General features: G+C 37.3%; 3 protein-coding genes across 3 annotated transcripts in view; all 3 read left to right on the top strand.

Annotated features, from left to right (window-relative positions):
* pias1a (protein inhibitor of activated STAT, 1a) overlaps window positions 1–10,902 on the top strand; it is a 39,535-nt gene extending 28,633 nt beyond the window's left edge. Inside the window, exons 3-14 of the mRNA XM_084405542.1 lie at window positions 800–884; window positions 1,036–1,083; window positions 1,196–1,286; window positions 1,501–1,635; window positions 2,744–2,849; window positions 5,795–5,868; window positions 6,687–6,847; window positions 7,057–7,187; window positions 9,569–9,755; window positions 9,883–10,022; window positions 10,124–10,164; window positions 10,322–10,902. Of these exons, the coding sequence (XP_084261668.1) occupies window positions 800–884; window positions 1,036–1,083; window positions 1,196–1,286; window positions 1,501–1,635; window positions 2,744–2,849; window positions 5,795–5,868; window positions 6,687–6,847; window positions 7,057–7,187; window positions 9,569–9,755; window positions 9,883–10,022; window positions 10,124–10,164; window positions 10,322–10,603 (1,481 nt within the window). The 3' untranslated portion in view covers window positions 10,604–10,902. The remainder of the gene's footprint in view (window positions 1–799; window positions 885–1,035; window positions 1,084–1,195; window positions 1,287–1,500; window positions 1,636–2,743; window positions 2,850–5,794; window positions 5,869–6,686; window positions 6,848–7,056; window positions 7,188–9,568; window positions 9,756–9,882; window positions 10,023–10,123; window positions 10,165–10,321) is intronic.
* A 3,317-nt stretch (window positions 10,903–14,219) lies between these two features.
* Window positions 14,220–16,868, top strand: rxfp3.3a1 (relaxin family peptide receptor 3.3a1). The gene has a single exon (XM_084406142.1). The coding sequence runs from the start codon at window positions 14,753–14,755 to the stop codon at window positions 15,773–15,775; it is 1,023 nt and encodes a 340-aa protein (XP_084262268.1). The 5' UTR covers window positions 14,220–14,752; the 3' UTR covers window positions 15,776–16,868.
* Window positions 16,869–21,233: 4,365 nt separating this feature from the next.
* The window catches only part of uacab (uveal autoantigen with coiled-coil domains and ankyrin repeats b), a 57,546-nt gene continuing 50,994 nt past the window's right edge, over window positions 21,234–27,785 (top strand). Inside the window, exons 1-2 of the mRNA XM_084405537.1 lie at window positions 21,234–21,272; window positions 21,407–21,461. Coding sequence (XP_084261663.1) covers window positions 21,414–21,461 — 48 coding nt within the window. The 5' untranslated portion in view covers window positions 21,234–21,272; window positions 21,407–21,413. The remainder of the gene's footprint in view (window positions 21,273–21,406; window positions 21,462–27,785) is intronic.

Genomic DNA, 27,785 nt, shown 5'->3' with positions numbered 1-27,785 from the left:
AATCTTTTATTAACACCATAGTCCCAAATTAATTTTGCATGACTTGTTGCAGGCTGAATCTGGTAGCGCAAAAACAAATGTTTTCAATCAATAACAACAATCCTCACATAAACTGTAACCTGCTGAAAAATGCAGCATAAACAAGCTTGAATGACTGAGTTGGTGTGGCTGGTCCACCAGCACTCCGGCTTCCCATGCTGGATACCATCATCCAAAACATACCTTATGCTGGTGATTTTTCAGCAGGGTAGTTCGTTTTCAAATATACACTCCGTCAAAGCAACTGTTTCAGATTGTCGTCTGTAACCATAATGGTTTCTGACACATTGTTTATCTTGTCCATGAACCTTTGGAAAAAACAGCTTGAGTCTCTTCCTTTGATGACAGTTGAAATGAACTGAGCAGGAATAATATGAACATTCCCAGAAAAGATTGTTTTGAAGAAATATTGATGTTATTTAAGCTGGACATGGGTCAGAGTGGGAGGAGAAGACTGTACCATTACTCTTTGCTTTGATTGTAACCCCCTCACATATGGGTGGAATTATGCGGATAAGAATCTCGCTTGGCTATTGAAAATGAAACATTAAAAATACTTGATCTAAATAATTAGATACTTTGCACATTTGAACTTGTTCTGAGCTTTTTCATAGCCCACAAACCTTGAATGAAATGGTTTCTCATCTCAAAGTCATGTATAATATAGTTGGGGAATTATTTACAGAAAGCATTACATGTGGACTGTTGTTTCAGTGTAGTTATTTTTCATCTCTGGATCTCTTTCTCTCTGTCTTTACAGCTTCAGATAACAGTCAGAGGTTTCAGGAAACATGTTTTGCATTTGCATTGACGCCACAGCAAGTCCAACAAGTCAGCAGCTCAATGTAAGTTTTATATTTCTTTCAGAAATGATATATTGGTGTAACAAAGCAAAATCCCTAAATAAGAAGAGGAGTTTTTATAAGGCACTGCTTGTGTGATGATGGGATTCAATTGTTATGTCAAAGCAATAGTTTTTACTTGCTCTTTTTGCAGGGACATATCGGGGCCCAAATGTGACTTTACTGTGCAAGTACAGTTACGGTAAGCCATTCATGTTTTAATGCACTGAAATGTTTCACATAAATATGATGTAAAGATTCGGAGCACTAGCCTGATATTTTCTGCTTATAATATAAATATGCACGTTATCCAGGTTTTGTCTATCAGAGACAAGCTGCCCCCAGGAGGACCACTTTCCCCCTAATCTTTGTGTTAAAGTCAATGGGAAACCGTGTAATCTCCCAGTAAGTTAAACTACAGTCCATTTGTCTATCTATCCATCACTCTAAACTGAGACACATGGTCTCTTTAGCTTTTTTAAAGAATGATGAAATTGTCCAAACTGTTGACCTCTACATTAAATTACATTTTCACAATGCTGTTTGTTTGAATTTTAACGTAAAAAAAAAAAAAAATCATTCATTTTTCATTTATTGTCATCCTATTGTTTTTCACCAGGGATATCTGCCTCCTACCAAAAATGGCGTGGAACCAAAGAGGCCCAGCAGACCCATCAACATTACCTCACTGGTCAGACTGTCCACAACTGTTCCCAACACCATTGTAGTCTCCTGGACGTCGGAAATTGGACGGGTAGGTTAAAAAAATCCCCATCCCCCCACGTCCCAATTCGTCAATACAAGTACTTTGTTTTCAAATGGTTTTTTTCCTCACCTCAGCCCATTACAGGAACTCTCGTTGAAATGAAAATGTATTTTTAGCACCTCATACGTGTCTTGCAGCCGTTTGCAGTCACATGATGGCCAATTATAGAATTGGCTTTATGCAGTTTATGTGAAAAGGTCGGCATGTATGCAGTATTTTAGTGTTTTCTCTGAATGACGAGTTGAGGGACAGCTAAAAATAACCAATATCAAAATAAACTTGCCCTTGTTTCAGTCTTTTTTTCAGACAAACAAGACCTTTTGTTGAATATTGATGGATATGACATCAAACAGAAACATAAAACTTGAGCTTTATATTCATTTAAATGTTTTATGTCTATTCTGGGTTTTGTGCTCTACACTAAATGTATATATTTCCCTGCAGATTTATTTATCTGAAATACTTTGTGATCTTTGTGAATGCTCATCTACTTTTTATATGTTCAGGAAATGCATTTGTGATGAATGACTGCTCTTGTTCATTAGCAGTTAATGCATATTAAGAAAAATAATCTAGATTTTGATAAAAACGGGCCACTGTTTACTTCTGAGACTACTGCAGGCAGACAGGAGTTCATTACTTCGTCCACAGATTCCTATATCTTAAAAGCTAACACATTAATCTTCTCGCGCATAAAACATCACTGCACCCCTACTAGTAATATTCAGCTTCATGAATTATGTCATTTCTTATCATATAACTTGCCTCGGCAAGCAATAAGCAATCCTAGCGTTCTCTGTGGTAGATTCCTTAAATTTTTCACTCTTTCTCAGGAGTCGTGAAAATTATATGAGCTGTACCCTCTCACTGAATCTGAAAGGCGCTTTATTATAGAACCTGTTCATATGGCACTGATAGAACGATGATGTAAGATCTGACCTGAAAATATAAATAAATTATGCCTAGAAGTAAACCTACTTCCCACTCTGTTATATCCTAGTTCTAGCATCACATTAATGAGACAAAATTGGGATGTTACGGGATGTGACTTTGTCTCTAGTAACGTATCCATGGTTGGATTGTTTTTCTTTTTCAGAGTTATTCTATGGCAGTGTACCTGGTCAAGCAGCTGTCATCCACACTGCTGTTGCAGAGGCTACGGGCTAAAGGCATCAGAAACCCAGATCACTCCAGAGCACTCAGTAAGCATACACTTTCTCCATAGGAATAGAGCTGTTCAGTTTGTTGTCCTAAAAGAAAAGTTACATTTATGAGCCATGGGTTCCTTCTGGAGTTTCCCTTGGGATTTTAGAACAGTAGTTTTTGATTAACACGACTGTTTTTTTTTTTGTTAAAGAATTTAATACTTTTATTCAGCAAGGATGCATTTAATTGATCAAAAGTGAAGTCAAGACTTTTACATTTTTACATTTTAAATAAATGCTTTTCTTTTGAACTTTCTGTTCATCAAAGAATCCTAAAACAAAACAAAAAAACATTAACCAAAAAAATTAAGCATTTTCTTGAGCACAAAATCAGCCTATTACAATGATTTCTGAAGTATCATGTTCTGAAGGCCATCACAGGAATTTACATTTTAAAATGTATTAAAATAGAAAACAATTGTTTTAAATTGTAATAATGTTTCACAATATTACAGTTTTCACTGTATTTTTTTATTTTTAAAAACGCAGCCCAAAATCTTTAACTGTACTTTAGGTCTGTGTTTAACATTAATTGACGTTTTCACGTTTAGTTCTAAAACCTAATTGGCTCAAATGTCAATTATGAAGCCTCTGTGTTTAATTTGCGTACAAGTTGCTAAATGAGGACTTAAACGACTGAACCGCTCTTGTTTTTTAGTGCTAGTTTAATAAATAGAAATAGTCTCTGTGTCCTCTTGTCTCTTCCTCACACCAAAGATAAACTATATTGTGGCCTAATAAATGGTTGGCATCTTATTTTATCCAATTTAAAACCTTAAAAATTGTGCTCCATGGACTGCAGTCAATAATCATTTTCTTAAACCTATCCAAACTAAGTAGTGCTTGATTGTGTATATATACCAGAATGTTTCAGTCTATATAGCGTAGAGTGATAGACAACATCACAGTTCTGCTTTACACAGATTGCTCTTTGTTCTTGTTTGCCCTTCAAACCTTCCATGCTACTTTAAGATTTTATGCATCAACCTATAAACTGTCTGAAGAGGCTTGTTAATACTGAAAGAACGCCCTGATGCCCTTGTTGTATACAAGCTACAGCACACCAGCCTAAGGCAGTTCAAACAAATTCTGAAGCACTAACATTTGTTTTCAGCATCATTACTCCAGTCTTCAGTGTCACATGATCCTTCAAAAATCATTCTAATATGCTGATTTGGTGCTCAAGAAACATTTCTCATTATTATCAATGTTGAAAACAGCTGCTTAATATTTTGTGGAAACTGTGGAAATTTCTCTTTCAGGATTCTTTGATGAATAGAAAGTTAAATAGAACAACATTTATTTGAAATTGAAATGTTTTGTAACATTATGAATGTCTTTACTGTCACTTTCAATGAATCAAATGCATCCTGGCTGAATAAAGGTATTAATTTTATTCAAAAATAAATAAAAATCTTACTAATAACAACCTTCTGAGTGGTAATGTATGTATTAATTTGATGTATTAATTTGAAGTGTTTGGTCCTTTATTATAGCCAGCGTTGGGCAAAGTTACTTTTAAAAGTAATGTGTTACAATATTCTGTTACTCCCTAAAAACTAATTAACTAATTAAAAATTAACTAATTGCATTACTTAGTTACTTTTTATGGGAGAATAATGGGTTACACTTTATTTTAAGGTGTCATTGTTACAGTGTAATTATATATTTATGTACTGAGTAATATTAAGCAACTAAATGTACTTAGGGTTAGGGTAGGATTAGGATTTGGTTGAGGGTTTAGTTATGCATAATTTACTGTTAATACTATGGTAAGTACATGTAACAAGGACACTGTAAAATAAAGTGTTACCGAATAATGTTACACGTTACTTTTGCATTAGTTTTTCTCACCTGGGATTGGCTTGTTTGTTTGTTTTTTATTTAATGTAAATGTAAAGTCCCTTTCACACCAAAAGTGAAATTAATAAGGAGCAAATGCAAATTCACGCCTTTACAGTAGAGGGCGCAGTTCAAACAAATCTTTCAGCTGTGCTGCCATTCTGAAATGTAGAGAAGAAAGTTCAACACTTACTTAAGCATAAAAAAAAAAAAAAAAGAGAGAGAGAGAGAAAAAGAAAGAAATACAAATGGGATGTTTACCTAAAGTCATTTTTGCTTATATGGTTGAATTGGATCATCGAAGGTCAGCAGCAAAGACATTGGTTAATAAAGTGAGATTAAATACATAAAGGCCTAGTTGCACAGACAGGGTTTAGATTAAGCCAGGATTAGGCCTTAGTTAAATTAGGACATTTAAGTAGCTTTTATAATGCCTTAAAAAACATTAAAAAAAAACATTACTGGTGTCCATCTTGAGACAAAACAATGGCACTAACATATTTTTAAATATGACAGCGAACGTTGCTTTCAGTTAAAACAGCTCAAACATGCATTTTAGTCTGGGACTCCGGGCAAAAGGATATTTGTATTATTTAACATTTAATCATTGCAGGTTTGCTTCATATTCTGATTTTGCATTTCACTGTTTTTATTTGTTTTGAGGAATACTGAATCTGAATACTGAATTTTTGTGCAAGTGAGATGAGTAAATGCCTGCTCACATTTAGTCTAGAACTACAATAACCGTCATGTTTACACAGCACACACAAGCCTCTGCACCTTACTTACAATTTCTGTCAACATGGGGTCAGGAGAGCTGCCAGTCAATAAATGGGAAAACAAAATAACTTATATTACTTAGTTTGTTGTAAATTTTAAAGTAATGAGTTACTTTACTCACCACTTGAAAAACTTAATCTGATTATGTAACTCACATAACTTGTAATGTGTTACCCCAACACTGATTATAGTCAGGTGAAATGTGACCATATTCCTCCAGTTGTATTAATAACTCACAGATATGTATTAATAGCAGTGCAGTTGTAAAGATCTTTGTGGGTTTTGTGCTGCTAATGTGTGCTTTTGCTCATGTCCTGCAGTAAAGGAAAAGTTAACGGCAGACCCTGACAGTGAAATTGCAACCACCAGCTTAAGAGTTTCATTATTATGTCCGGTAAGCATTTTATCAGATCACTCATCAAAATCAAACAAGCACACACATCCGGTAATGTATATTTTTGAATGTCTAAATGTTAGTTTAAGCCCAGAGACCGGCTGCAACAAACCTTTAAAGCTAAGAAAACCCTTAATTACAATTCGAAATGAATGATCACCAATCTTTGCTTAACAGGTTTGTTGCAGTCGGCTACAGGACCTTACAAAGACCATATGAGAACCAAAGTTAGAAAATACGTTATTGTTTAGGATTCTAATGTTTCAAAGTAGTTAAAGATCACACAAAGCAAATACAGATGTTTTTGATTTTAAACTTAAAATGAAATCAGATTCAGAATGTTCTGTACATTATGACTCATAAATCTGTCTAAAACAGTTATACTGTTTAATGTCAGTTGTATATTGTTGTGATTATATAAGTTTTGTTCATGTTTCACTTCTTGTTATTTTCATTCTTTGGTCCGTCTCCAAACCTCTGTGTGTGTGTGTGTGTGTGTGTGTGTGTGTGTGTGTGTGTGTGTGTGTGTGTGTGTGTGTGTGTGTGTGTGTGTGTGTGTGTGTGTGTGTGTGTGTGTGTGTGTGTGTGTGTGTGTGTGTGTGTGTGTGTGTGTGTGTGTGTGTGTGTGTGTGTGTGTGTGTGTGTGTGTGTGTGTGTGTGTGTGTGTGTGTGTGTGTGTGTGTGTGTGTGTGTGTGTGTGTGTGTTTGTTTGTTTGTTTGTTTGTTTGTTTGTTTGTTTTCCTGGATTGTTTCCATGCAGTATGTCCATGTGTGTTAATTTCTCTATGATTGTCTGTGCTTTTGCCTGTGTTACACAGCTGGGAAAGATGCGGCTAATGATTCCGTGTCGGGCGTTGACGTGTTCACACCTGCAGTGTTTTGATGCTACGCTCTACATCCAGATGAATGAAAAGAAGCCCACATGGGTGTGTCCTGTCTGTGACAAAAAAGCACCCTATGAACATCTCATCATTGATGGGTATGCACAACCATAATAGAACAAAACTGCACATGAAATTTATTTGATGAGGACATAATGCATAAATGTTACATTTGACCATTGAATGCAGTAATTAGGTTTTAGTGAAGAATGTATGAACTCGCACCTTTATTTTTCTATTATAATTTTCACTTTCTCTCTTCTCTAATCTCTCCTCTGTTCCCAAACATTTCTCTGTTCATCCTTAGATTGTTTATGGAGATTCTGAACAGCTGTTTAGATTGTGATGAAATTCAGTTCAAGGAGGATGGCAACTGGGCCCCCATGAGGTCGAAAAAGGAAGTGCAGGAAGTGTCTGCCTCATACAATGGCATCGATGGTAAGTTTCAGTCACTGCTGATCATATTGTTGGAGGAACTGCTGCAGGAGGCGTTTTGGGTGCATTGTTGAAAATTAAGAATTGTTCAAAAGCATCTTAAAACCCCTAATATAGCACTGGTCATTTTGCATAGCACTGTATTTAGGTGAATAATGTAAGAAAAAATATCAGCACAGTTTTCTTGTAAAGACATACTTGACACAATTATTGACTGGCAAGTAGCTGGTTATTTGCTGTGGTCCAGGGTTCTTTAGCAATAAGGTTTTTCTGGTTTGTGTGTGTGTTTGTTTCTGGCTACCTTCAAATATACACTAATGTTCAAAAGCTTGGGGTTTGTAAGATTAAATATATACTGAACAAAATTATAAACATACACAAAAGGCCTATTTCTCTCAAATATTGTTCACAAATCTGTCTAAATCTGTGTTAGTGAGCACTTCTCCTTTGCTGAGATAATCCATCCACCTCACAGGTGTGGCATGTCAAGATGATGATTAGACAGCATGATTATTGCACAGGTGTGCCTTAGGCTGGCCACAAATAAAAGGCCACTCTAAAATGTGCAGTTTTATCACACAGCACAATATGCCACAGATGTTGCAAGTTTTGAGGGAGCGTGCAATTGGCATGCTGACTGCAGGAATGTCCACCAGAGCTGTTGCCCGTGAATTGAATGTTCATTTCTCTACCATAAGCCGTCTCCAAAGGCGTTTCAGAGAATTTGGCAATACATTCAACCGGCCTCACAACCGCAGACCACGTGTAACCACACCAGCCCAGGACCTCCACATCCAGCATCTTCACCTCCAAGATCGTCTGAGACCAGCCACCCGGACAGCTGCTGCAACAATCGGTTTGCATAACCAAAGAATTTCTGCACAAACTGTCAGAAACCGTCTCAGGGATGCTCATCTGCATGCTCGTCGTCCTCATCAAGCTCTCGACCACGACTGTTCGTCATCGTAACCGACTTGAGTGGGCAAATGCTCACATTCAGTGGCGTCTGGCACTTTGGAGAGGTGTTCTCTTCACGGATGAATCCCGGTTTTCACTGTACAGGGCAGGTGGCAGACAGCGTGTATGACGTCGTGTGGGTGAGCGGTTTGCTGATGTCAACGTTGTGGATCGAGTGGCCCATGGTGGCGGTGGGGTTATGGTATGGGCAGGCGTATGTTGTGGACAACGAACACAGGTGCATTTTATTGATGGCGTTTTGATACCGTGACGAGATCCTGAGGCCCATTGTTGTGCCATTCATCCACGACCATCACCTCATGTTGCAGCATGATAATGCACGGCCCCATCCCCAAGGATCTGTACACAATTCCTGGAAGCTGAAAACATCCCAGTTCTTGCATGGCCAGCATACTCACCGGACATGTCACCCATTGAGCATGTTTGGGATGCTCTGGATCGGCATATACAACAGCGTGTTCCAGGTCCTGGCAATATCCAGCAACTTCGCACAGCCATTGAAGAGGAGTGGACCAACATTCCACAGGCCACAATCAACAATCTGATCAGCTCTATGCGAAGGAGATGTGTTGCACTGCGTGAGGCAAATGGTTGTCACACCAGATACTGACTGGTTTTTGGACCCCCCCCAATACAGTAAAACTGCACATTTTAGAGTGGCCTTTTATTATGGCCAGCCTAAGGCACACCTGTGCAATAATCATGCTGTCTAATCAACATCTTGATATGCCACACCTGTGAGGTGGATGGATTATCTCGGCAAAGGAGAAGTGCTCACTAACACAGATTTAGACAGATTTGTGAACAATATTTGAGAGAAATAGGCCTTTTGTGTACATAGAAAAAGTCTTAGATCTTTGAGTTCAGTTCATGAAAAATAGGGGCAAAAACAAAAGTGTTGCATTTATAATTTTGTTCAGTGTATATTATAACTCTTATCTATACATACACGCATTACATTGATCAGAAGTGACAATAAAGACATTTACATTGTTACAAAAAAATCTTGAACTTTCTATCCGTCAGTGAATCCTGAAACAAATGATCACATTTATACAAAAATATTAAGCAGCACAAATGTTTTAACATTTCTTGTTCATAATATTTCTTGAGCACAAATCAGCATATTAGAATGATTTAGAAACATAAAACTCATACCCACCTCAAAGTTTTGAACAATAGTATCGTTTTAAGTGATCAAATAAAAAAAAACCTTTAGGATCCCATGTACACCTATAGTTGGCACTGTTCACCTGTGATGATTCATGTTATTACCAGGTGTAAATGGGGCTTGTGAAATTAATATCTCTGATCTGTTAGATGGTGTAAAAACGATGAATGTGACATTAACCTTCACCCTGAAACTATTTTGTTTACAACCCCGCCGTGTGTGCATGTGTAATCAGGTGGGTGTCGTACGACAGTGTCGGAGCAAAACTCTCATACAAACGGCAACAGTGGCGGCAACAGCAAAAAAGTGGAGGTGATTGATTTGACTCTTGACAGCTCGTCTGAAGAAGAGGAAGATGAAGAACCCCCTCAAAAGAAAAGCTGCCCCTCGCTGTCCAGCCTCTCTCCTCAGATGGATAATGGGTAAATTATAATTTCAGTAAAACATGTCAAATTCTTTTCAACTCTTTGAAAATGCACAAATAATGGCAAAGGGTCATTTGTGCTATACTTTTCTCAAGCTAACTTGTTTGTTGGTGTGTGTTTATAGGGTGTTGAATCTCCACAGACAAGCATCTCCTTTAAGCCGAACTCCCAGCATGCCTCAGGTGGACACCAATTACATTCCTCCACCTCCTCCCCTTATTCAGGACTACCGCCACTACTACTCTACGCCCACTGACCTGTCAGGTACAACACACAAACATCATTAGAGAAATGTTGTGCTCATTTAAACATCAATGTTTCATTTAAACTTCAATATACTGATTTGTCCCTGTTACCTCTTACAGATCTCAACTTTTTCCCTTTTTTACAAGGGGAGAATCATCAGGTAACACAATCAAAACATTTATCAGCTCGCTGTGATTGACTATTAATAGCTATTAATAGCAAATAGATTAGCAGTATAATAGATACTGCTAATCTAGTGAATGTTTTCTCTTTACCTGACTCTTTTTCTTTCTTTTTTTTCTGCTGTGTCTCTCCAGCACTACAACATGGTGATGGCAGCGGCTGCATCTGCATCGGAAGATCACGACCTCCTCCTGAGTCGTTTCCTCCCGTACGGCTCGTCCCAGCTCTTCCTGGACCCTCCCTCCACCCCTGTAAGCAGCAACCTCCCTCCCATTAACGTCAACGGCAGCAGCCTGGTGTCCTCCAGCAGCCTACGGGAAAGCCTCGGACATCCACCTGGCCCACACCCCAACTCCGAATCGGCCCCCATGTCTGCCATATACGGATCCGTCCCGGACGTCATCTCGTTAGACTGACCCAGGACCGAACCCTCGTACGGGGAAACTGACTGAAGAGACTTCCAAACATTGGGAAGAAAACGGGACATGCAGGATGACTGAAGGGTGTTTTTGTAAACGATGATAATCGTTGCCGTGTACAGAGAACAAATATATTTTTTGTTTTACTTTTGTATATACTTATCTATCTAGCTATCTAATGTATATGTAAACTTGAAAGAGTTTTCGCCCAACACGGCTTGCTAAGTTACTTTGGGTTTTAGCTCCTTGGAAACTGACGCTATTTTTCTCTTCACGGCTTTACCCCTTTAACATAATATGAACACTTTTTATGTCCTTTCCCCATCATATTCTGTGATTGTCTATATTTTGGCTGATTTCACAGGGCACAATGGCTGCGATCAGACCGTCTGCCGGACCCTTGGTTCTTCTCTCTTCCCAGCAAAACTTGACATGTCTTTGCCAATCACATTTCCCCTATACATGCAGAATTATTTTATATAATGCTTTTAAAGGGATAGTTCACCTAAAAATGACACTTCTGTCATCATTTTCATGTCATCGCTTTTTTTTCTCTCCATACAATGAAAGTCAGTGGGCTCCAGTGTTGTTTTTGACCCCACTGAAACATTCTTAAAAATATATTTTGTGTTCCACTGAAGAAAGAAAGTCATACAGGTTTGGAACGACATGAAGGTGAGTAAATTATGACTAAATCTTCATTTTCGGGTCAACTATCCCTTTATGTTGGTGGGCCGTTAAAAAGCATTCCTTCACCTTCAGATTAACAACTGGAAGTAAAAGAATTGTTACAGATTGCCAATATCTGACCTCATGATTCTTATGTGAAATGTAATTCATGACTGTTTTTAAAACAATGTAATTCTCTAACAGTTTTACATCCATATTTTTTCTTGCTCGATGCCAAAAGAACACTTTTTAGTGTTGAAGTTTTTAGAGTGAGAGCTTGTGAGTTCAGTGAACTTAAACGTATACCTTGTGTAGAAAGTAAAGATTTACTCTCTCTTTGTGGCTACCATGCTTGATTGTTCTCTCATTCTTTCTTCCGTCCTTCCGTCCCTCTCTTTTAACATTTTTCAGAAGGAATGATTTGTTGGGAGGTTCAGCAGCGGCGTAGATGGTGAGGTTACGGTGTCTTTGATGTTGCCGTGCATCCTTAACTTGTTAACTTCGTTTCGACATTGAACAGTGACTGAGGTCTCTGTTCATTTGTCTATTAGGTCATCTGTGCTTGGTACTGTGTGGGAAGTCCTAAAGCCACTCATCATTTCTTCTACCGTTTTGTCACGTGTGCCTTGTATGAGTGTTTTTTGCATGTGAACGACTGGACCTGTTATTTCTTGTACTTCAGATCGCCTGTATTAAAATGTTCCTCATGGCACCCACCAGATTTGGAGCTCTTATCTACAGACTTAGAGTTTCTAAATGAATAATCCTTTTGAGTAACCAATGGATGTCCTTTCAAGTGCTGCCTGGGATTAACAGAGGAAATTAATTGCAAAAGTTTTTTGTTCAAACAATATTTGAGAAAATTAGAACGGAAGATTGGAAAAAATAGTGTTTTCAAAAAGAAAACATGTTGGAAAAATAAAAGTTAAATTAATAAGTTCAAATATTTTTTTATTTGTACTTACATCAAAGCCGCACATTTGCTGGTGCGGCTCTCTGTGTGTTGACCAGACCTCTTTTTAAAGCCTAATTGGGTTTGGGACTGGGGTAATTGCCTGTGACAGAATCTAGCTATTGCGTCTTGCATTATTTGATAGACTGATGAGTCTCACTCTGTTTCCTTTGCCCTCTAAACCTCCTTTTAACATACATTTCTTCTGAAAGTATTAGATGTTTATAAGTCGATTTGTCTTTTGACTCTTAGATCGGTTCGAAATGTAATTGTTTAAGTAATTAACGAGATAAAAATGACAGCGACAAAAATACATATGCTGTTATGGCAAAATCCTTGTTACCAAATTGACTACTTGTTAGATCTCTAGCAGTGTTAATGATTGACCATATTTTAACAAGTAAATCTGGACCGTTTTTGTCCTTCGTTTCAATGTGTCTGTCTCACATGACATCATGTATTTGACAAGGTTTGTTACCAAGGGTATAGAAGAAAGGTTCAGTAACAAACAGAATACAAGTTTTCATTAATTTGTTCATTTTGGTTATGACTGATAAAGGGATAAATTGTGTGTGTATGAATGTGTGTATGAAAGTGCGTGTGCATGTTTTTGTTTTTGATGTAAGGCAAAAATTGTGCAAATTTGGATGTTCCAGTGATGTGCATTTATGTGTTAAAGTTGAATCCTCAACTTCACAACAAACTAATTTATATATTTTAGATGCAGAATTGTGTTATGAGTGGGCTTGGTGTCAAAGTCCAAGTTTATTTTATTTTCCAGTTCAGTAAGCAGACATCTATGCTCACTGCCTTAAATTTCATCCACTCTGTGTCTGTGGCATGTTTTATGAAAAAAAAGAAAAAAAAAAAAGATTTTTAAGATGTGGAAGACATATTGTACAGTAGACCAATGTCAGTTTGTATAAAGTACTAAGTAAAAAAAAAATATTTATTACATGCATTGAAAGAAATTGTTTACCTATTGAATGTTACATGTTTATGTAGAGACATTTAGATGTAATAAAATGCATTGAGCTAACTTTGGCTTTTGTCTTGATGGAAAAAAAAAGAGCTGGTTGAGAATGAGATGCATTGTGTGTATAAGATTTTATAATTTTTTTGGTACATTTTAAGAATTTGGAATTCACTCCTTTACATTAGAGCTGAATAGCTCAGCTACTTTAACCTGCTCACTGAAAAGTAACTTGCACTGTCAGATGGGCATAAGCCATTTGAGTTGAATGGCATACTGTTCAGTATAAAGGTCAGACAAGCCTGGATCAATCTGTGAAAAGGTGAAGATTCTAAATTGAGAACTAACCAGGTGCCTGTTCATATTTCAGAAACCGCTGTATCTGGGGCAACAAACTGGCACATTTTCAATTCACACAGGCCTAAGGCAGATTTAAGATGATATGAAATGTATCAATTTGGTTGTCTTTTTTTGAATGATAAAACCCACACATAAGGCTAACCAACCAACTCTTAAAACCTAACATAATAGATGGTTTCTCACCATTTTAACCTTCTATTCACTACGCATTCTGATAACCCATGGTGTCTCAAATGCCACATTTTAAATATTTCCTGCCTTTAAATCCTTTAGAACAAATCATGTGAATCCTCTCATTCAACTGTCATATCAGATCCCAACTTAATGGAATAGTTCACACAAAAATAAAAATTCTGTCATCACTTACTCACCCTCAAGTTGTTCCAAACCTGAATGAAGTGTCTCTCTTCTGTTGAACACAAAAGAAGATATTTTAAAGAATGTTGGTAGTCAAACAGTTGACGGTAGCCATTGAGAAGGAAAAAAGTACTATGGAAGTCATTGGCTACCATCAACTGTCTGGTTACCAACATTCATTAAAATATCTTCTTTTGATGATGATGATGACAACATTTTCATTTTTTTGGGGTGAAGTGTCCCTTGAAACATCTAAACCAAAGCCTTGAAGTGGTAGTAAGAAACCGTGAGAAAATGGTGTAAATTTACATGTGAACAGCAGATGGCAGTGAAAACTTACCAAGATGACAAGATCCACCTGTTCCCTTCCAACTCCACACAAAGCCGCTTTAATAAACCTCATCTCTGTTTAAATCTCTCTTTTTTTTGTTATTAAAAACTTTTTTTGTTGTTGTTGTTTTCTTCCATTAATGTATGCTATTTTATAAAGGTTTGAGCACAATTTTTTTTTACAGTAAAAGCGGAACAATGTTGTGTGTGCCTTTACTCCGCGTCGTCCTGTCAATCAAACAGGAAGACGAATCACTGCTCTCGATGGGCGGGAACATTAAAGAAGCGCTCGAGATAAATTCTTGGGCGCGCCGCGTTGTGCTCATAGTTTCTGCACGTCGAACTTGTTTGTATGGTAGGGTAGGATAAGTGATGTATTGTCAGTTAGCAGTTAAAAAGTCTAAAACTAAGTAATCAATGCGACTAAATAATAGGCATAACCAACTCATTATAGATAAGTACATATGAATCTAGTGTATAGAAGTAGCCTACATTATCTGTCGTCATGGGCAACACTGAAGTTGTGAAGTCGCTGGATACAATGGGAGACAGTAATCAGAGTGGTGTAATCAACAGATCCATCAGTGATCGGGAGCGCTTTAAAAGCTTGGAAGACATTGATGTGAGCGCCGATGGGAGTCCGGTGTTGAGGTGCTTGATCTCCATCACCTACTCGGTGGTTTGCGTCGTAGGTTTGATTGGCAACTTGCTGGTCTTCTTCTTTATTCGCGTGAAACAAGACAGACGCACGTCCAAAATAAACTTTTTCATCCTCAATTTGGCCGTGACAGATTTTCAGTTTGTACTGACTTTGCCTTTCTGGGCCGTGGACACGGCTCTGGACTTCAGCTGGCCGTTTGGAGACGCCATGTGTAAGATCATCCTCTCGGTGACCGTGATGAACATGTACGCGAGCGTCTTCTTCCTGACCGCGATGAGCATCACGCGCTACTGGTCAGTGGCTTCGGCTCTGAAGGACAGCACTAGACAGACCAGCTGCTCCATCAGGTGGGTCAGCGTCGTCCTGTGGACCCTGGCCACCGTCGCCACCGCGCCAACATCCATTTTCTCCACAGTCACTAACGTGGCCGGAGAAAAACTTTGCTTGTTGCGGTTCCCCGAGGGACAGTATTGGTTGGCAGTCTATCATCTCCAGAAAATACTAATCGCTTTTATTTTGCCAATGGGAATAGTCTCCATCAGTTACCTGCTGCTATTGAGGCTCATCCGACAGCGGAGCATGATGAGCAACTCGAAGCGAAGAACGCACAAAGTCACAAAGTCCGTCACCATAGTGGTCTTGTCGTTCTTCCTCTGCTGGATGCCCAATCATGCCATAACGTTTTGGGGCGTGCTGGTGAAATTCAACGTGGTGTACTGGGATAAGTCGTACTATATCGTTCATACCTATGTGTTTCCGGTGACTGTGTGCCTGGCGCACGCAAACAGCTGTTTAAATCCACTTATTTACTGTCTGATGCGCAGAGAGTTCAGGAAAAAACTAAAGGACCTGTTTCTCCGCGTCTGAGAATTAAAGAAGCGCACGCGCGTCTATCCTGTGGAACAAATGTGTATAGTCCTAAAGAGTTATTTGACCCAAAAATGTAACTTTCGGTCGTTATTTAAGCTCACCCTCATGTTTTTCAAGCATTTTTGACTTTATTCCTTCAGTGGAGATCAAAAGGAGATGTCAGTTCACAGGTTTGTGACAACATGAGGGTGAGTAAATAAGGACAGAATTGTTATTTTTGGGTGAACTGCCTCATGCGCTTGGTGTACATCAATTGAATTGTGTGAATGTCTTTGTATTGTTGTGGAACATTGTTGTCAATGTCTCGATATAAAATGTTACATTACAGTTAAAACCAACAATTTAAAAAAACGCAGCTAAATTAAATTTAGTGGCAATACCTTTCAATGCACTATACTTCAATGGCTGATATGCTCATTATTTCTCTTCCAGGGAAGTTTTTTAAATTAATACATTATTGTGCACTTTAGTTCTCAATTCCAGGGGTAATTGTGTAGGCTATAGCCTATATTGTTTTTTGAATGTTAAATTAAAACATGTTTAATATATAAAATAAATTAAAATATGACTTGGTAAACAGAGAATATAACCTACGAGACACGGGATGTTGTCGGGGAGGATTACTCCTCAGTATTAGCCTTTGAGTCAAAAGTCCAGTTACACAAATGTGTTTTCCCTATCAGTGTTTTTGTATGTTGGTTTCATACACCTTTTTCTTTTGTTTTTATTTTGTAAATTTCATCCTCCAAAATCAAATTCCATATTTTGCTATATTAGTTGTTGGTAACAAGTGAAATAAATCGACACACTGACACTAGATTTAAACCGAAAGGCTGAACTGTGTTTTCAGGAGTATTTTGCATAAATGTCAGGCCAGGGCAAGTTGTCACATCTTGTTACACTTTAGTTTAAGGTGTCCGTGTTACAGTGTAATTATGCATTTAAGTACTGTGTAATAATAATTTACTTACTATAGGGTTAGGATTGGGGGTTTGGTTTAGGGTTAGTTGCATGTAATTATGCATAATTGATAGTTATTACTACAGTAATGTAACGTGTAACAATGACACTGTAAAATAATGTGTTACCCAATAATATTTGTTGGCCAAAATTTTGGTTTGATATTATAGGATGTTACCTTTGCCATTTTTGCAATTCAATTAATTATTTTGTTATAGGCCTATATATTTTACTGTTTAAATTTAGCTGAGATGCCTATAATAGGCTGTTTAATGGCTAGTTCCATTGTGACAACTTGCCCCGCTATTGGGTAACGAACTGTGAAATTTAATAGCCTGCAGAGAAATATTAATCAGAATAAACATTGTAACGAAAACTAGCATCAGTCTCCCATATGTACCTATTTTCATCATAAGCCATTTAGAATTATTTTTTAAAAATCTAAAAATACACATTCTCAGCATTTTACATTAGTGATATTATACCAAATATACAATTAATTTAATATTTTTAGAGAACTTAATAAGGATGGACGACCACACCACCTGGTTAACCAAAAGGCTAAGTTAAGCTGCCAACCGTTTGTCAACTTTATTTTCTCTCCCTCACACATTCTGAATGACAACACACTCTCTCTGCATTCCCCTCTTGCAGTGCTTTCCATATCCAGTTTTGTCTCATTCTCAATTAGCAATACTGACAGACACTCCCGCAAGCTCCAAGCCCAAAAACCACCATCCCGACCAGAGCATTCTGGAATTCATTAGGCAAAAATAAGCAGAAATTTGTTTCATTCAGTCGAGCAAGGCCATATCAGTTTCTCCAGAACATGTTTTTGTATCCTGTAGAAATGACAGCTCTGCGGCATGCAGTTAATTACCCAGAAATGGGCGATCGGGTTCATAACTGATGAGAATGCTTAACGTCTTGTTAAATGTGGTGGCTTTAAATCACTCACATAGTAAGCTAATGATGGTCATTTGCAGGCAATTTGGAAGATTTGAAAAGACAGTACATCTGCTGCTGTTTACCGTCACACTCGCACAGGAGCCTTTTAATGGACACCCGGCACAGAAGTGATGCTCTTGACGATGTTCTGTTGGTTATGATGCGTCACACTCCCGTGTTCAGACTGCAGAGAGGGCAACGGACTGTGAGGAACAGTCTGGGCAGCAGTCAATATTTTTTGGATGCATATCATTTCCCATCGAAGACTATCCAAAAGCATCCTTTAAAAACAAAGCAGTAGCAGAGTTATTATGGCTCTTATAACTCTACTGCTCTCATTTTATGTGTGCACTTAAATGTCATTTGAATACTATTTGAAATGTCATTGAAGGTCCTGTTTGTGTACACACTGTGTGTCTATTCAAAGTAGCCTATATGTTTTGACCAGTGCTGCTGCTACTAAAACAATCCTTCCTTGTATTTTGATGTGATGTGGTCACATGTGATGGTATATATGGACTACCTCCCCTTTCTGTTAAACGGCTCTTTGTTTCATCCAGGATTTACACTGCTGTGCTGTGTGGATGCAAATCTACCAGTTTGCCTATGGATGTTTGTCAATATTACAAAACTCACTTTGGTCTCTCGCTGAGTGTGCTGATATAATCAGATCCCCACTGTTAACAGGATTTCCTGTGGAGACATGGTTTCCTATTACCGAGTGAGTTAGGTGTTATGTTAGTCACTTCTTAATGCACATCATCATATCAACATATTCTCATTAAAATTTTAATTTGCCCACAGCATTTCAGTGCTATCTGCCTCTGGAGTTATTCAGTAACAATATAAACCAAAAAGTAGAAGTAAATGTACTGTACTACATGTATTGTAATTGACTTGCTTGTATTTTTGCACAGTTGTTATCTCTGTTGTTGTAATTTCTTCTTCTTATTAGGCCTGATTGTTTGACCTTTTTAAATGAAATACATTTGATCATGTCTGTGTTTTGTTTTGCTCTTTCTAGTGAGACTTTGAAGTATAAAAGTTTATAGAATAGTTTGAACAGGCTTTCAAAATCCAATCATATTTTCAACATCCGTTGTGTTGTATGGAAATATGATCTATCGGGAAATGATTTCAAACAATTAAGGGACTAATTAAGCTTGAACTTTATTTGCATATAGGCAAACGAAAGATCTGTTTGATGTTGCAGAATGAACACACAATGGATCCTTTCTCACTGTCCATAGTGATGAAGATTTCATAAACCGTAGTTAGGGTATTTTATCAGTGTGTGTGTGTTGGGAATTGAACCCATGACCAGGTTCAATCAGTTGAGCTACAATAACTATGGCCAGCATTCATATGTCATGCTTTATAAGACTGTTTCAGACATTTAAGCACTTCACTAAACCTTGTGAACTTGCCCTCTTGATCCCATCCAAAGCCCCTCTCTACTGAGAGATCTCTGGTGGTTATGTCTCTTCTGATGTCAAATCATTATGTAGTGGTGCTGTACCATCTCACTTCCCTACTTAACATAATACAATGTTAGATCTTACCAGGCTTTTTACAGTAAAATACTGTTCCCCTATATTACAGCAAAACACTACATATATTTACCCTGGAAATTACACCAAGGGTTAACAGTGTACTCAAGAAACCCCATTATCACCAACATGAGAAACTAGCCAGGCTCGCTTCTTTTCATGACTACTGCTGTGGAATGATAACATGACGCTATACATCTCATCCCTCCTTACGGGTTTTTTTTTTTTTTTTACATATGCGTTGTCAGAAAGTCAACATCCCTCTCTGACACCTCAAACTTAAACTTGACAAGAGAGAATTATTCTTCCTTCCAGCTAAAATCCACCTCACCAAATTTCTCACTATCAGCTGAAGGTCACACAGATGTTGCCTACAGGAGTGTCGAAACACTTAGTGTCATCCTTGATGACAAGTCACATTTTGTGAAAATCTAGTCCTGCTGATGGTCTAAAGGGGAAATAATACTTACAGTATTCTTGACCACAACACTGATCAGTACTTTGTCCTGGCTCAAAAAAAAAAAAAAAAAAAATCATTGCATAATGAAGTTCCCAAATAAACGAAACATGGTGAATGTTACATCAATGTTAATTCACTGTCATTGTAATTCATTTATAATTTGTTAACGATTATTAGAAATTATGGTATAAGAAATGGTCGTCAACAATCTTTCAGAGGCAGATTATTAATAAATGAACCGTAGTCATTCATCAAATTGTTCTGCTAATATTATTGTGACAGTATGTCCAGGAACCAAAATTTGGCAGCGAGAGAGTCAAATTTCCTGCTAAATAACTGTATGACGTTGACCCGAGGGCTTATACAAGGACAATCAGGCCTCTTCCTCTTTCACTTCCACTTCTTGGACAAAATCTATAAACAAGCATAGAAAAAAAGAAAAGAAAAATCCAACAATACTGTATAATTTCGCTCAGGTTTACTATGGGAAAAGGCAACCTATCAATTTATACTGTAAATATATAAATGTATTCAGATCAGATGTGCCAAATAACGAGAGAATAGTGCAAAAGTGAAATACAAAATGAAAAAGGCTACATTCAATTTATGGCAAAAGAGACTTTTGTTGCGGTAACACGTTCAAATCATTTCAAATGATTGCAAATGATTAACATGCAAACATTTTCCTGCATAAAGTGTGGGAAGCATAACCTATCATCTGGACTGACGTTTAAAAACAAGGGTGTGTGTGTGTGTTTTACCTGTAATCTGACATTGCTTTAGCCTCGCAGAAGCGCAAATGACGTCACCAGCTTCAACGAGCTTCTCGTTTCTCTTGTTCTTTTCAAGGCCAGAAGGGGGCAACACATCTCTTAAGTTGCCTAAATATAACCAATGCTAAACATATATTCAGATATATATATATATATATATATATATATATATATATATATATATATATATATATATATAAAACAAATTTTTTTAAAATTTAAAGTACGCAAACCATTATTATTATTTTTTTTTTTTGGTAGGCCTATTGTAAAACTAAAAAACTAAATTTAGCTCCGATTGTGATTTATTATTTTGCACCAGCTATCACTACAAACTCATATTTCAAACAAGACTGTTTTTGAGTCATCAATGAAAATATAAGCATCATAATAAATACTGACTCTGTAATCAGCAGGCTACTAGGCTATAATGAAAATCACTATTATACATAGGCTAGCTATCAGCCTACGTAACCCTTTTCTTTCCTGAACTGTAAGCTCCACCCAAATCAATTCAGGTGTTGATATCAAATAAACGTTTTCCAAACTATCTCTCTCAATGCCCTGAATCTGAGACAAAGTCCAGCCTTTTCCCAGGTAAGGATGACGTCAGGCGCACAACAGCGTCTCCTGTTGTTCCCTGCTACATTTTCAAACGCCGCTAGGACCACGAGGAAGTCCCGCCCCCTCTAACGTCTGATTGGCCAAAACATAATTTATTCAGCTATGCCTCTCTACTATTGGTTTACGGAGTTGTCGGTAAGGAAACGGGTCCAGATAAGCCTGGTGGTGTTTCGCGTCAGGTGAAAAATCGCAGTGTGTTGTCAGACGTTAAAAGTTGTTTTTTGCTTAATCAAACTAAACCGTAAAACGTAACTGTTGTTGAAATTTATTCAAATACTAATATACGCGCTGCTTTTTATTTATTCAACCAAAGAGAAAACATGAAGAGTTTGAAGTATCGACTGAAAAAGCATGAAGTTACCATCACAGTAAGTTAAGAGTTTGAAACAGATTTGCTTTGGTTTGTTTTATTTTATGAAAACGACTGAATCGAAATTGCGTGATTTTTGTTTCTTGGCATAGTTGAATTACTTCATTTATCTTCCGGTGTGTCATTTCATGCACTACTCATAGTTGTTTTGTTCTCCGAGGCTTTACTCAGATCAAATTGCAGTAAGGCAAATCTTTTGACACCTCATCATGTCTCATTCACTAACATGGCACTGTAATTTTTGTGCTGCATGGTGCAACTTTTTGGTCGAACTTTGGAAACTTTGCTGTTGTATTTTGTATTTAAAATTGGTATTACATATATTCTGTATATGTAGATAAGAGAGAATTTTCTATTAGAATCACGTTGAGCTTCTGAAAATGACGAAATGGTTTTATTTTCCTCGAACATGCAATCTAAAATAACACAAACAACCTTAAATTCAGATGCAGCTAACACTTGAAATCTTTACCCTCCCCTCTTTTTAATTTACATGTCAAAGAGCCTGGCACACAGAACCGTGTGGGAAGCTGCATGGGGGGTTAGTTATTGAGGGGCTTTTTCAAGGGTTTTGTTTTGAATTGGCTTTAAAAGGAAGGGATCTCACTGCCTGGTGAAGATGATTCAGAGGAACTGATGTCATGTTCACTCAGCATTTGATGATCATTGCTTTCTTACTCTATGAGCTCTGTTTTGACTTGATGCCTTTTTGACACATAGGAAAGAAGCATTTCCACATGCTTTCAGAGCCGGACTATTGTCACTGGTTGCCCTCTGACTTAACAGAACACAAAGGACCATGGGAGCACACCCTCTCTTTTTGTGACATGTGTGTAGATGGCTGGATGAGTTCTCTCAGAGTTTCAGCATTCATTCAGTAAATTTATATGCACGCAAATATTTTGTCTCGATGTAAGCGCCTTATTCTAAATATCACCTGTAAATGAACAATATCTTATATCTAAACAAATGTAATTTTGGGTTGCATTAGAAATAGACGAGTGTGAAAAGTCAAGCAGGAATGGAAGAAACATTTCTGGAATTACAACCTTTTTCAAGCAGGAGTCTCAAGATCTACATTTTGCAGTTCATTCATTTTACAATTCATCCCAATTTACTAAATAAGTGATAAATGGCAAGAGAGAGGATCTCTAGTTCTTCCAGAAGAAGAATGTGCGATAATAAACACATGTCTAAGTTGATTTGGATTATGCTGCTGTATGGAATATTCTAATAGCCGTGGAGCATGTTAACATCTTATTTAAAATAAAAGCATGACCAGAAAATAGACATTAATCAGAACAATGTGCATGTTAACATGGTTAATGACTTTTTGTCTGTGAGGAAAGAGTAAAAAAAATGTGTCTTTGGGTAAACCATCAAAATGAGTTGTTTGTAGTTGTACTCTTTACAACATACTGGCACTAGGCTATATGTAGCCTACAGTATACGCAAATGTTGTCACTAGGGCTGCAACAAACGGTTATTTTGATAATCGATTAATCTAACGATTATTAAAACGATTAATCGACTAATCGTCGATTATTTCGCCGACTAATCAGTAAGTTTGGAACGATTATTCAGCTTTTTCAATTAGTTAAAACACTGAGTTATACACATTCTAACTAGCCTATAATATATAAAAAAAATGGTTGTTTTAATGAACTTTAAGCCAACTAAAGAGGTCATTCTCTTTAAGTTGTCAGATTTCTGTCCAACTCAAATCACACACAAATGCTCTCTTTCAATAGAAGAAAAAAACAAAACAAAAATGAATCAGCTGCATTACAGACAAACTTAAACTGCAAACAATTATTATAAGAATGAAAAAAATAATAATAATTGACATGACAATTGAGCTGACAGAGACATTCTCATTCACCTTTTAATTTACAGTATGAAAAAGTAACTGACATGATATTCTTCATAACATCTCCTTTTGTAAGTCTTCATGAATATGGAACAAAATACAGGGAAGTGATAAGACTGTAATACCTAATAGTGTTACAATAATAAAAACAGCCCTGACTCCTAAGCTCGATCAAGCTTTATTCTATACAAAAATAAATCATCACATTACTGTAATTATATCATTATTGTTAATATTATTGCTATTATTAGTAGTATTGCATTCTCTAATAAAGAGATTTAATGCTAGATATTTAGCTCCAGCTGGAGAACATTCACCTCTCACCGGCTCCTCTTGTTTCCTCTTTAAGTGCTTTAACATGCATGTTGTGCTCCCGTGAAAAGCAAGTTCTGCCTTTCATGTATTGCACACGACAGCATTCTTGGTTTGAAGTTTTGTGAAACTTTCACACACCTTGCTAGTTCGGATTCGTTTGCACTCCGTCATAATTCCATAGACTGTAAAAAAAAAAAAAAAATTGTCGACTAATCGTTTCAGCCCTAGTTGTCACTTTGATGCTGTTCCACACCCATATGAACCCTTTTGTGGAATGCATAAGGGTCCTATGAAATCCATTTAATTTTTTTATTTCCAAATTCTATTTTATTGTTTCCCAAATTATGTATTTTCCGTTTTAATTTTCTGAATTCCAATATAATGGGAGCAGAAGCAGAAGTTGTCATAGTTTGGTAAACTTCTATAGCGGTGAATGAGAAGAATACATTCAATATATATTTTTTGTGTTCCCCTTTTCTCACATAGCAAAAGGAAAAACTCAATAGTGTTGTGTTTCCCTAACAAAAAGAGGAAAAAAATATAGAGAGAATGATAAAGGCAGTCAGAAGAGAGAAATGTCAATTTTACCATCGCTCCCACAGCTGCTGTATCAGAAACAGCCTAGTGTTAACTCGTTTTTTGTAATTTGATGCAAAGGTAATATAATACAAAGTATAGGCTAGTGTTTATAAATGTAGGCTACATATTTTTTTTTATCAATTGAAAATAGCCTATAAAAAACGTTGCAGGATTTACGATGCTGATGAGCGTTAAAACGCGTCATCACAGTCTGTGAAAAGAGTCCATGGTTTGCATTTTTATTTGTATTTTTTTATTAATAATAAAAAATAGTTTTGACTAAGGAAATGATGAAATGCTCATGAAGTGAACTCTATATAGTGAGACCGCAGATGCTGAGTGTAAACTGCTGCTCGTTCGTACATTCACGTACACTAACCCTGGTCCATATCTCAATTGTGATTTATTTATTCATCCTAAATTCCATTTTTATTATGACTGTATTCTGTGTTTTTTTTGTCCACATTTTCAGGAACATAGAAGTCATAGTGTCCTAAACGCATATAAACAGCTTCAGTCGCCATTCACCTATATTGTTTGGAAGAACATTACCAAATATTCAGCCAAACATCTCATTTTATGTTCCCCGGAAGAAATAAAGTCAAACGATTTTGGAACAACATGCAGGGGAGTAAGCAATGACACAATTTCAATATGAGGTGAACTAACCCTGGAGAAGATGTTTAGTCACTGAAGCGCACTGCCATGTTTACATTCTACTCAACTCTGTCTTCAAAAGTATCATAGTGTTCACACAGTGGTGTTTCTTGCTCTGTGGAGCCCTTGAAGCATGCCTGAGGGCTGAATTAAATGAATGCACAATGTCCTAGTACTGCATCTCACTTGCAGTTTCTGTTTTCATTTTTTCAATAAAGTGAACAAACTACCTAAAGCTATCAACCTTTAGAGATCAATTTCTCAGAACTCTCTGCCTTAATTTTGTTTTTAGCTGAGTGCAAATTCCACAGTTTACTTTTGATAACATCTAGGCTAATGAATCTAATTGTACTGCATCCACTGCCTCTCAACATCATCAAATAGTTTTCTGTAGTGCCTAATTTGCTGGTGGTATTATACATGACCGTCATCGGTTGTCTTCAAGATTGGCTATTGATTTTCGATGGAGGAAAAAATATCGTAGTAGGGTTTCTTTGTTTAATCACTGAAGCTGTTTGCATTACAAATAACCATTTTAAGGGCCTCTTTGTTCTCCAGCTGTAAAGGGTGAAATCAGGACATCTGTACACTGCTTAAAGGGACAGTTCACATGAAAATGAAAATTGTCATCCTTTACTCCGCCTCATGACATTCCAAACCTGTATGACTATTTCTGTCTTCTGTTCTGTGGAACACAAAAGAATATGTTTTGAGGATTGTTTTTTTTTTCTTTTCTTTTTTTTGGTCAATATGCAGACTAGCAGTCTTTTCGCGGTTCTCTTGCATTAGTCCATATCGCAGTTGTGATTATTCATCCAAATTTTGTCATATTACACAGGAAATTCCAATTTTATGACTGGATTCTGTGATTGTTGTCCACATTTTCAGCAACATGGAAATCATAGGGCCCCTAAACACAGATTAACAGCCTCAGTCGCCATTCAACTATATTGTTTGGAAAATAATTTTTGAAGGCTGGGTTAAAATATTGATTTCTTGTTTTTAATCGATTGTCATTTTGAAAAACCGATATCAATTCTTAAATCCCAATATTTGATCTTTTGGTCTTTGCTGTTTTCAGTTGATGAATGTACAAAGTTTTGTAACATGCCTCCCATCCAATACATTGCAATAAGCTTTGTAACTTCAAACAGAGTCTCAATTTTTGTAAATTTTATCATGAAATTCAAAGAATAAATACTGTATTGACACTCTTAAAGGGGACATATCATGCCAAATGCATTTTTTTTAGCCCTTAAATGCATTTTGTTGTATATTTGGAGTGTTTAGAAGTACAGAAAATATGAAATTATTCTCTTCAGGTGCTTCGTTGATATCTTTATATTCTGTTTTGGTCATATTTTTCAACCTGTTCCGATTTTTCTGTTATCTATGACGTTTTTTGAACTATTACGTCACAGTATTTGCAGCGGAACTGCCAAATAAGGACATTGACTTCCAGCCCAACACTTCGAGCAATCCGCCATTTTTATTTCTCGCTGCAATTTTGTAGTCCAAGCTAAAGGATGCAGAAGTTACGAGAGGGTAAGTTAAAATGTTCGGTTGTTGGATGTAGTAACCCACACGCTTCATTACACCGTCTAATGTAGATAAACTGCCGCGCTTGTGACAAGGGCGCATGTTTAACTGAAAGAACGAGCAGAGAGAGAGAGAGAGAGAGAGAGAGACCCGGTCGCGCGCGCTCTCGCTCTCTCTCTCTCTCTCTCTCTCTCTCTCTCTCTCTCTCTCTCTCTCTCTCTCTCTCTCTCTCTCTCTCTCTCTCTCTCTCTCTCTCTCTCTCTCTCTCTCTCTCTCTCTCTCTCTCTCTCTCTCTCTCTCTCTCTCTCTCTCTCTCTCTCTCTCTCTCTCTCTCTCTCTCTCTCTCTCTCTCTCTCTCTCTCTCTCTCTTCAGAGCCAGGCGAAAGTGTAAACAAGACATCACCGTCTCCAAACTAGACGCTGTCTTGCTCTCTCTCCCTCGCACATATTAATCGAAATAAATCGACACGGTGGTAAAAGGTCGGAAGACCAAAGTTTCATGTGTAAATACAGTACACACCAGTGCGATACATCCATATGAATACGTTGTGGTTGTTCTACAGGTTCGTCGTCTTCATTTTCATCTCGCTCCGGCTCCGACTCTGGCTCGAACATGTAAGGCTGGCTGGACAAGTCCTCCGTTGTTGACATTTTGTTAATAACGTGTGAATAAAAAGTTTCTGTGCCGCTAGATAATCGTATCTCTGCTATCAAACTACAAAAATGGCCGAACGGGGTGGAGTTGAACCTCTGCAACCTGGAGAGGGGGCGGGGTATGAAGTGTCTCAATTGTATTTAAAGAGACCGCACCAAAACGAGTTGCTCTCAGACGCACATCAGAAAAGGGGTAGAAAAGGGGCCTGTGGAGCTATAATAATGAAGAATTCAGACCCAAGCATTGCAGTTCCGCTTTATATAGACTACAAATGTATGATTTATATGTAAAAAGGAACAATTTAAAAGCATGATATGTCTCCTTTAATGTAGCGTGACAGATCGCTATAGCGAAGCAGCAGCGCGGAGCGCATGAGAATCATCTCTTCCGCTTTACTACTAGTTACAGCACGAAACAAACATGAATGAACATCAGAAGGAATGTTGAAAGATACAGTACAACTTACTAGTGCTGGGCGGTATGACCAAAAATCCACATCAGGGTATTTTTCTAAATTACACCGGTTTCACGGTATATGATGGTATTTCTTTTTTTTCCAAGCATGACTGGGTGTAAAACACATTTTTCACTGAGTGAGAGAGGAAATGCTGCAGTAGATTGACTTAGAATGCCCTATTTTACTGTCATGCGTGAATATTGTAGAAAAAAAATCCACACTAGTATTATTACAGGTTTGCAAGGCTGTT

Source organism: Rutilus rutilus (genome assembly GCF_951802725.1).
Source record: "Rutilus rutilus genome assembly, chromosome: 3".
Taxonomy (NCBI): domain Eukaryota; kingdom Metazoa; phylum Chordata; class Actinopteri; order Cypriniformes; family Leuciscidae; genus Rutilus; species Rutilus rutilus.
Note: the sequence above shows the minus strand (reverse complement) of the source record. Positions and strands in the feature narration are given on the sequence as shown.